The sequence below is a fragment of the Dioscorea cayenensis genome, chromosome 5 (genome assembly GCF_009730915.1).
Source record: "Dioscorea cayenensis subsp. rotundata cultivar TDr96_F1 chromosome 5, TDr96_F1_v2_PseudoChromosome.rev07_lg8_w22 25.fasta, whole genome shotgun sequence".
In the NCBI taxonomy this organism is placed as follows: domain Eukaryota; kingdom Viridiplantae; phylum Streptophyta; class Magnoliopsida; order Dioscoreales; family Dioscoreaceae; genus Dioscorea; species Dioscorea cayenensis.
The window spans coordinates 26,892,562-26,903,780 of record NC_052475.1 but is presented as its reverse complement, the minus strand read 5'-3'; the positions used below and the strand labels follow the sequence as shown (position 1 = coordinate 26,903,780).

General features: G+C 33.3%; 1 protein-coding gene across 1 annotated transcript in view; it reads right to left on the bottom strand.

Moving 5' to 3' along the window:
• Positions 1–6,669: 6,669 nt before the first annotated feature.
• LOC120260194 (probable DNA primase large subunit) overlaps positions 6,670–11,219 on the bottom strand; it is a 6,550-nt gene continuing 2,000 nt past the window's right edge. The window contains exons 2-8 of the mRNA XM_039267634.1: positions 11,057–11,116; positions 9,281–9,355; positions 9,121–9,206; positions 8,629–8,722; positions 8,418–8,525; positions 8,209–8,271; positions 6,670–6,910 (exon numbers count right to left, since the gene is read on the bottom strand). Coding sequence (XP_039123568.1) covers positions 8,254–8,271; positions 8,418–8,525; positions 8,629–8,722; positions 9,121–9,206; positions 9,281–9,355; positions 11,057–11,116 — 441 coding nt within the window. The 3' untranslated portion in view covers positions 6,670–6,910; positions 8,209–8,253. The remainder of the gene's footprint in view (positions 6,911–8,208; positions 8,272–8,417; positions 8,526–8,628; positions 8,723–9,120; positions 9,207–9,280; positions 9,356–11,056; positions 11,117–11,219) is intronic.

Genomic DNA, 11,219 nt, shown 5'->3' with positions numbered 1-11,219 from the left:
TTTAGATTTTAATTGAGTTGTCGGTTTTTTTTATTATAAATATCTTTTGAGTTTGGACAAAATAGAATTTAAAAAGTTTTAACTTATTTTAAAAGTTTTGTTATTTCACTATACAATAAGATTTTGGAAATCAAGACACTAAGAAGAGATTGATGTATTCATTATTTTTTAATACTAAAAAGAGAGATTTTTAGTTGTAAAATTAATGTTCATTTTCTTGAGAGTGATTTAATAGTCAATATGAAAATCACTGTTATAGGATTAAACAAAACCGATTTATAAAGTGTTAATGATCATTTGATCTATTAATACCGAGCTTTTTATGTAGAGTATTTAAAAAGGTTCAAACTTTATTTTCACGTAAGATGAGGGAGCGAATGCATTAAGGTATTAATTCCACATTTGTGCATGCTCCTAAAATGACTTGTCACTTAGTCAAAAAAATTAATAAAAATAAAAAAATAAAACCATTCACAAGGTTTTTAACATTATGGTTTATAAATAAACTGTTACCAATATAATTAACAACCAATCTTTTAAAAAAATTAATTCTTCCTACATGAAAATTTTCAGATTACATGATGTGAAAACTAATATGCTTGCCTATCACAATGCTCCTTTTTCTGTATTATAACTCATAACTAGCTAAGAATTGAGTATATATATATATATATATTACTATTTTAGGTATTTGAAATATAAGTCCGGGCAAAGGATGAAAACCATGAAGCAAGGACAGTGATGTTGTGCTTATTCAATGAAACATTCTTAAAGAGAGAGAAAGAAAGGACACTGATTGAGCTACTCTCTAGTAACTACTACACATGTTTTATAATATACAAACAAAAACCATGCAAGTGCACAAAGTGACCAAAGTCCTTTCAATTAACAAGAGTACATTAAACCTTATCTTCAAAATATTATAAAATATATATATATATATGTGCAAATAATATTCCATATCTTAGAGGAACCTTCTAATTTTTATTTAATGCCTTTTCTACTTAGAGTAATTTAATAGAACTCTCTGAGTCAAGAGTACTAAATCTGCCTTGCAAGTTGAAAAAAATTAAAAAATTCTACTCTACAAGTGTCATTGGTGCTCTAGTCTCTTGTTTTCTCTGAAGAAGTAACCCTTTCCCTTTTAGTATTATCACATTTCCATTCTTTATATTAACTCAATGATCATTGAAAATAAATTGAAAAATAATTTATTATATTTCTTGAAGTCCTCTCATTTTTTTTTCTTGTTTACCCTCTTCTAGTTTGAAAAAAATATAAATATTAAGGTTTTATAAGAACATAAATAAAAATACAAATGTAATTATATAAAGTGTATATGTTTATAAAAATCTTGGTTTACATCGTGATAGGCAAGTTAAGGAACCCAAAAAAAAAAAGGAAGGAAAAAAAAGGCAATGAATGATATTTCCATAAAAGAAAGATCCAAAGTGGGCGTGCAAAGATAACAAATGAATGTTTATGGACATCAAATGCAGTATGGTCCCTACCTTTAAACGAGTCAGTATCCAATTTGGATTTTCCATCCAATGGATTCTCTTCCACTCATTTGCCACGTTGATTAATGGAATTGTTTTATAACAGGTTTCATGGTATCAAATAAAAGGTAACACAAAAATATCTATTCATTATTAACGTTTATCTTCTTCGACTAGGTCCCGAAATCTCATGGTCCTGTAATGTCATCTTAAACGAATGATCTTTTCATCTTCTTTTTAGGATGCTCTTAGTTTTTAAAAAATTCAGTTAACTTTGTCTCCATTTCTGGTGGAGTTTTATATATTTTTTTAATTTATTTTTGTTTTATCATTATTTTTAATAAAGTTGTGTTATATATTATTTAATATTGAGTTGATTGACATTAGTGGTAGTAGCATGGACTAAAAAATCGATTCTTTTGAAACGATATATTTTTTTTAAATAAAAAATAAATCAAATCTTCATGTTCTAATAAACACAACAAAACCAGAAAAATAAATTATAAAAAAAAAATAAAGCATGCAAATACGGGGTTCTAGGGGTTTGGGTTGGTTGAAAGGGAGTAGTAAAACCCAAAGTCATCAATCATGGAAACAAAGGAGAAAAGTTCTGAAGCATGTGTCTTAGATCTACTCCCATCTCATTTAATACATACATGGACCACAGACAAACTCTTAACCCTAACCCTAACTCATTGGAGACTTGCAACACATGGTACAAAACTGGTCCAAATGAATGAAAGAAGGACCACCATCCAAATGGACGGTTGGTTATCACCTAATAACAACCTAAAAACCCTAATTAATTCATATCAAAGCACACTATCAATAGACACTATTCCCCCAAGTTTAGAAGATTCCTAGCTTGTCAATTGCTACAAAAGGCATCAAATTTCAGAAAAGTGTACTTGATAAAACAATTAAGAAGGCTTCTTTGTGTACTTTGTTCCAAAGAAAGCACTGTCAATCACTAGTCTTTCTTTTTATTTTTATTTTTATTTTTATTTTTTTAAAGTAACTTATTTTTCTAAATTGAAAAATGAAAAAAAAAAAAAAAAGTGGCGTTGTTATCTTTCGGTGGATTATATGACTCGTTATTGAATTGATCCAAGTACTCAATTTTTGGACCAATTGAATGATGGAACCCTAAACAATAATCTCACGTGAAAAATAGAACAAGTTTTAGATTTTGAAGAAAGAGTGGGTGTGGGCCATGTAAATAGATATGTTTGACATGATATGAGAATAACAAAGTGCCATTTTAGTGGCCTAGACACTTCACACGTCTTCTTTTGCCCATTTTTTTTTAATTTATAAATTACATTATTATTATTATTATATATATCCATCTTGGAAAGTTAGATATTTGAATAATTATTTTGGTGTAGAAAAAAAGAAAAACAATCTAATAAATTAATCAAATATATATGGATATGGATAATATAATATGTGGAAACGAAGCAAGCTGTGTGTGGTCACCAATGTCTATCACACACGTATCTAAGCGTTTGTAGTATTCATTTGTGGGGGAAGCTGTTCATCTGAACTCACAAAGCTTATTTAGCTTAAGCTAAACCAGCACAAAAATTACAAAAAGAAGGCCAAGTTATCCACGGGCAAAGAATGGAACTAGATAATGGCAATGAGAACACGCGAGGCATGGGACCGTAAGTCCCCCTGCTCACCGACCAGGGCTTTTAATCGCTCGGTCGTCGTGTAGCGAGCCCGAATCTCAACGTGGGCCCATGCAAATCTCGGGGAAGGAACAAGACATTGCATGCTCTAAAACTTTCAAAGGGAGTGAGAGGTTTAAATGGGACTATGGGGAGGTGATACTCCATATATTGAACATGAGAGGCCCCATTTTCGAGAGAGCAAAAGAATGGCCCAGCAAATGCCACACTTAAGAGGGATATACTTTATTTTATTTATTTTATGTGAAAAATTCAAATTTTATATTTTAATTTTAATTCAAAACAACCTCTTTTTAACTCTTCAATATATATACTCCCTCCGTTCTTTTTTATCTGCCGTGAATAACCGAATCTCACATACCAATAAATTTAGTTATTTCACATAATTTAATAAAAAATTAGTTATCTTTCATAAATTACCCCTAATTTATATCTTCACATTTCTCTCATATTAAATTTCAAGAATAGAATTGAATAAAGTCTTAAGGTAATTTTGAAAAAAAAAATAATAAATACTTTTTGATATTAAAAAATAACAGATAAAAAAATATGGGTTTATAACAAATACTCCCTATGTCGTAAACCCATGTTCCTTTTTATCTGTCATTTTCTAATATCAAAAAAACATTTATTTTTTTTTTTCCAAAATTACCCTAACACTTTATTCAATTTTTTTCTTAATATTAAATATAAGAGAGAAATGTAAAGATATAAATTAGAGATAATTTTGAAAAGAGAACAAATTTTTTATAAAAGTTTATGAAATAACTAAATTTATTGATATGTGAGATTAAATTATTCACGACAGATAAAAAAAAACAAATGGAATAAAAAGAAACAAAAGGAGTATATATAAAGCGGAAAACAAGAAAACTGGTCCATGAAGACGTTCCCAAATTAATCACCGGTGATTCAACTCCCAATTATTGTTACCTATGTTGATTATTATTATTTTTTTCCAAATTAGAAATTAGCGATTGCAAACGTAAAGTAGCATGTATAATAATAATAATTACAATAATATAATAAAACAAAGCAAGAAGTCCTTTCTAGAAAATGACCGGCATCTGCACAAAATAAATACGTGAAAGAATAAAAAATGATGGAAGACTTTTGAAGTGGATAAGAGGCACGGATGGATCTATCATATCATTCATAGTCCAAACTCATAATACAGTCACACATGTGAACACAATGTTTAACAAATAAGCCTAGATTCACACTCAACCAAGAAGCCTTGGCATGCAAGGCGTCCCACTCTTCTTAGAAGAGTCCATCTTTCTTGGTTGCAAGTAGAAAGATGGTCTGATTTGGTTCCTATCTTTTTAGTTCTCTCTCTCCTGCTCTATTATGCTTCTTTTCTTTTTTTTTCTTTTTTTTTGCTTTTGATTGGGTGAGATGCAGCTAGACTCCACAAGGAAGAATTGGAAGTCCACTTCCTTTCCTTTTTGGCTAATGTTTCTTTATTGCAACTCCTGTATTATATATAGACTAGGCGAGAATCCAGAATATATATATATATATATAATAATGCATGAGATCTTTTTGCAGTAAAATCAGAGAGAGAGAGAGAGAGAAGTTACCTGGCAAGCTAGCTGGCTAAGGGATGGGGCTTTATGGTCTTTCAGAAAATCTTTGTTGTCGGGGTAGGCCCCAATGAACATGATGATGGTTTGGTTTAGCTTGTTGGACCTCATCAAATTCTATTAGTGCTAGTTTGAAGATAAGCTCTACATAAAAAGCAAGGTGTAGCCAGTCCTTTGCTTTAAGATGCTAATGACATGCCCTATGACTATTGTAAGCAAGGCATATCCTCGTCTCGCCCCTCTTTTTTATTTTTATTTTTCTCTCTCTCTCTCTAAATCATTCATGATTGCGCTTGTTTAGGACAGGACTCCCTTACCTATGATAACCAAAGTTAAAGAAGAGAACCTAACTTAAGATGATGGTGAGTGACCTAAACTAATGCCCTCCAACTTGAATATGAAGGGATAACACACAACACTTAAGGGGTGATGACAAGTATATGATGCTGTCCAGTATGGGGAACCTTAGCTTTATCCTGAACTGAAAAAGTGCGTTAGATGGAGCTGCCACTTACACTTTGATTTGATTGAACTATGTCCATCCCCAATCATTGTTCACTATCTCAAATTCCTCCTTTAAAAAACTAAAATTCAATAAATAAATGAATATTGAAAGGGATGAGATGAGGCTCATCATATGTCAATACACGTCTTATGGCATAGCACATGAATAAAAAATAAATAAATACCTTCATCGGTTCTGTTTCATTTATCAAAAAAATTAAAATAAATAAAATAAAAACCCAAATAGTAAGAATATACATGGGATACGTTCACAAGTTCAAATTTATGGTTTTGTTCCATATAAATGTAAAAGATGAGTTACACGTCCATGAATTCAACTATGGGGCCATCAAATCTAGCACTGTGTAGACACTGTATCAAGTGAAGAGCATACTTTAGGCCTTTTAGGCCAGATGCAGAGAGACTAGACACTGAAAGGTTGGGAAAGAGACAAGTGGATTGTTAAAGCACCAGAGAAATGACATGGATAAAATCCTTCATGGGGTCCTTCCAGGATTCACCAAAAAGAACGAGTGAACCCGCAAGCTTAAGTTAGAGAACATTTACAAGGACCAAAAATCACATCATGTTTTCTTGCTATAAGTGCAATCAGTTCAAAGAATGAATAAGGTGGAAACTTGTGGCTAGAGTTTGTCTGAATATAAAATTTTATGGAGGGCCTTTACATTACTGTACTTTACCCTACTTAGCTAATATAATATCTATAAAATAAAGAAAAGAATATTAAGATATTTTGATTAAAGACTTTAATAATTTCTATAAATAGCAGATGACCAAGGACTAGTGTGCGTCTAGAATCCACTAGATTTGGGCCTAATAACGAATATTAGAAATTTCACCTAATATTTTTCTTTATAAAACTATTTTCAAACGAGTCTGAGACCCCATACGCATACGGATCTGATCCCCATGTTAAGTCTATCCAGCTCCATTGGTAGAGACCTAGTGGGGTTGGTAGAGGCGGAACCAATAAGGAATTCCCAAAAGAAAGGAATACCAATCAACCAAAACTTGGAGGTTTGGATATGCATCTGATACCCATGCCTACACATCTTTTGAGGAAAAGTATTTAAATGACTCAGACTTACCAATCACATAAATATTTCATCTCATGTAGATATAATAATACGCACCAACTAGATGGATAAAAAGCTATAGAACTCTACCAATACAATTAAAGTTGCACAAATTGTGCCTGCCATTTCCTATCCAGCCACCACTGGGATGTCTCAAAATGTGTTTTGCGGAACTACCAATTCTAGGTATTGGTATTGAATGATTACATGAGTTTACCAGCCCACCAGCATCACATCATTATTCTCGTGAGAACACATGAACAGATAGGCAGACAAACATTGCCTAACATGACAACACATGCATTCTTTTATATAATATATGAGAAAGAAGACAAAATAGTAACACCATTTTCAATACAAAATGAGAAAGCCGGCATGAAGCATTTCTTTCAAGTAAGGAGTTCATTGTATCAAATAATGCATCTCATAAAGAAAGGTACACGGCTTACATTTCTTACAGCAACACAATTCTCCGTGCATGCTTATCCACTCATCAGCTTTATCTTATGCAGGGGAACCACCTTGAAGCCCTGGCATTAAGGAAAAGAATGTTAAGAAGGTAAGAACAATGAAAGGCTCCAGAGGGAATCTTGAGATGCATACCATCCCCATGATAATAAATTTTCCTTGACCAGTTAAAACAGCATAAAGTACTTTTAAGATGCTGGTAATGTTTGCATATCCATCATTTGAGTCTCCAACAGAGAAGAGACAAGTTCATAATGGTTGCTAAAAGATCACAGAGAACCTAAACCATTCAGCTCAAATAAATACAGTTTATGACCAGTTTGAATTCAGCTCAGATAACTTCCAAGCACGTTTGTATACACCATTTCCCCCTACTGTGGAAAATAAGGGCATATCCATTACGTTTAAAAGGAAAAATCAACCCAAGTTGGACTAGACGTTCTTTCAAGACTAAATACACAACCCTTTGTAGATCCCCAATTCTAGAACAGGAAAGACTTTGATAAAGTTTGTTATGCACAGTAAATGGTGCAGGAGCGCCCGGTTACCACATGCTTCAAAAATTTTATCCCAGTTAGCATAAACTACACCAAAATTCATTCCAGATGCATATGCAAAGATCATCGGGATGGCTAACACCAGGTGGTCAAAAGTGAAATACATTACGGAGAGAAGGAAACTGCATCATGTGGGTGCTGATATACATGTAGCAAAGAGATGCTTTTAGGAAACAGACTCAATTGTTGCAATTTGGCTCGATAAGTGAGAGACCAAGTCTACGAAAGCCAAAGATTTAAGGGCCGGGTTAGTAACTTAGTCAACATCGGCGAAACTTTGATAAGACTGTCTTTATTGCCATGATCCATGAAGTAGATGTCACAGGAGCAGTAACTAAAGCTACAACCAGCTAATTCAAGTGGGCCACACCGGAAGATAACAAAGTCATTTTGCTCCTGGAGGTTGGAAAGACTTCCAATACAATTCATAAAGTTCCATAACATCATGACCATCATAAGACAGTGAATTACAGAATGGTGGTTCCCACCACCCATGTGATGGAACAAGTAGACGGGCCCCTTTCAAACTGACATCTAATGGAAGCAATCATCAGGCATACAATCAATTAATGGAGTGAAAGCACTTTGTGCTGAACCATTTTAGTCTATTTTCAGGCTTCCATTCTTTAGCAAGCATAGTAGCCTAATTGATTGATCGGCCTGTAAAATATGGTCATGGTGGGCCAGCTATTTCAAGTCCAATTTAGTGACTGGAGGCAAGATGAGTTAGATAACATGTGCTAGTCATGTGCATGCCAATATAGCAAGATTGTTCTAAGAAGAGCAGGCCCAGGAGATCAAACCTGAATTGTGAACAATTATATCCTTGTCACTGTGGCCAAAAAGAATCACATCGTAGGTTGCCTCTGTAAAATGTAAACAAACAGTAAATCAGGGCTGCAGTTTCAGTTTGGGTGAAAATGTCATGGAATACTTTTATGGCGAATTCTTGTAAGAATGATAGATAATTTCCAACAAAATAGAATGAAAAATCAAATATACAACCAAGTACCTTCAATTCAAGTGCTTTTCGACTCTCAATGAAGTATTGATTTGGATGGTTAACACCAGTATCACAGGAGATGCCATGAACAGCTTCAAAGGTTAATGTACACGCCAGCTGAAATTATAACTTGAAGGCTTTAGTTGACAAAATGAATATACCAAGACACTTTCAGAATAAATAGAAAACGTTGAAATGCTTGGATGTAAAAGTTGAATACTTGGTAATGCCGGGTTTGGACTTTCTGCATTATGTCATCCATGGCGTGGCCACCTACTCCCATCTTAGTAAGAGCAGCTCTCAAATTTTCCTCACTAAGTGGAGAAAACAAGCATTCAAAAAATGATGGTCAAGAAACAACAAGAGAATCCACAAGCAAGTTAATAAAGTGATCTGCATGAAAGTGTGCTAGTTATGACTTTTCAGTATGCATGATGATATAAGCAAGCACAATACACCATTAATAACCACAAGCACATTCAGACAATAGTAGTTATAAATAATAATAATAACACATTTACTTTAGTGAGATAACTGCCCTTTTAACAATAAAAAAATTAGTGATCAAACAATATTGAGTATTCTTATAATCAAAACTGCCAGCAGAAAAACCCCTATGATAATCTCAGAGACATATAAAAATGAATTTGCCGATGAATATATATATAAATATATATATATATATATATATATAAAGAGTATGAGATTAGACCTGAAATGTCGATAAGGGCAACCATGGTGATCTCCTACACCAGGTGTTGATGAGATGATCTTTTGACAAGAGTAAGGCGTATAATCCTTAAAAGAAAAGCAGATAAGATGCAGCACAGGCACATAAACCAATTTACTTAACCAAAAAAATTTGATCTTACAGTTCTCTTTCCTTCTTTTCCATAGTTATGGCGTATACTGTATGCATATTCTTTGTCAAACCGCTCGGTTCCAACCTGGTCAACAAGAAACAAAGCCACTTGCGCATCATTCTTGAGCATTTAAAATACCTTGAACAAAAAATTTGGTACCAAAGGTGATATAATATTCTCCTATTTTCTTGTAAGAAAAAGTGGTCTAAATCAACTATTATTAATTAAGAAAAACGCACAGGCATAATATTTCATTCCCTCTCCAATTCAAAGGTTGATGAAAAAAAATAGATATGCAATAGAAGGCATACAGTTATAGAGTAACTGCATACTTTGTTTAGTCTCTTTGCAGGCATCCTGGAATTAATGTGGATGTCATTCCAAGCGTTTATAACTTATTTTCACAAATGGTTTTTCCAACATTTAGATATACCACTTGGCAATTAATAAGATCCCCAACAAGCTCTAATCTTGATCGCATCTCAATATTTGAATATTAAGTCCTGCCTTTTGTGACATTAGTTTCCCATGCAGTTGCAGGGAACTCATAGTTCCATGCTTGGATAGTTGCACTATCCATGTCAAGAAAGAAACAGTTGCAACAAAACTCTTGAAGCACATTTTACTACTTAGGAGGCGCATTAGCCTTTTCTGGGGAAATGCCAAAAACAGCAATATAAGTGCACAGAAGTGTCCATCATACCTAGCCAAATGTAACAACCTTCAAAATAGTGGAGAAATATCCCCATTTTATAAATTTCGCCAACTTCTATCCCATTAGTTTTAGAATGACAGATACATTAGAAATAGATTGCAATTCAATCTGAGAACTAATTTCAGATATGTAAATTTTATTTTCACAACAAGGAATGCAGAAATGTTTGATGTAGTTCACAGCTGTAAAGCCCAATTTTGGTGGAACCATGTGACTACTTTCAGGTTCTATAAGTGAAGAATTAAAATAGAGAATTCAACTGAGTGCGAGTGTTTGAACACAATGAACTGTTTTCTCTCCATGAATGATTACAAAACAAGAACACTCCAAATGTAGGCATTCTAGTTGGCTCATGCAAAATATGCCTAAACTTGCATGCGTACCAAGTTCTTAAGCACACAAAGTCTCACAAGTAAAACTACTTTTCAATAGATCATTGCCATTAGTTTCATATATACAGGGAAGGCCACCACTAATCAATACAAATTTGAAACAATTACGTTTATACCCCTCTAAAAATGCATAATTGCTTATCTATCCACAATTCCACATAAAAATCATATTTGCACGTATAATTTACAGAACACCAATGTTACTTCTATACCCCTTGGCCAAATTTCAACCCGATTTTTTTCTTTTCAAAATTACCGTTTTACCACCATTCCTTTTCCTTTTATACTACATCTTGCAGTGAGATTTAGAGAGAAAAGGTGAAGATAAGACAGTATATTTCAAAAGAAAATTTACTTAGATTTCTCAACACAAGGATATCTACACAAATATAGGTGCTTGTTGGAGAATACACAAGAACATGATATTGATGGGCATTATACAAAAATATGCCCTTTCCTAGGGGCTTGTATGCAATTTTCCCTATGAATTAATCACATGTGTTTCCCATAAAGATATTGATCATTTTTTTTTTTTGGGATTGAATAAAATCGAATAAAATAGAAAATGAAAAGCGCATAATTCTATAAAGAGCCATTTACCATTCCCAGGAAACTGATGGAAATGCATCATGCACGTGGTTGGTAAGAAATAAGTGAACAAATAGTAACACATCTGACCTTCTGAGAAAATTCTGCTTTCCAAAACGTAAGGGCATCCTCCAATTTCAGCCCAACACCCTACGCACGATTCAGGTATGCATCAAAGAACACTTTGTAGGTGATTATGGCAATAGAATAGTAGTTGAAACAATTAACTCTCAGCTCTATGAAGCATTTACAG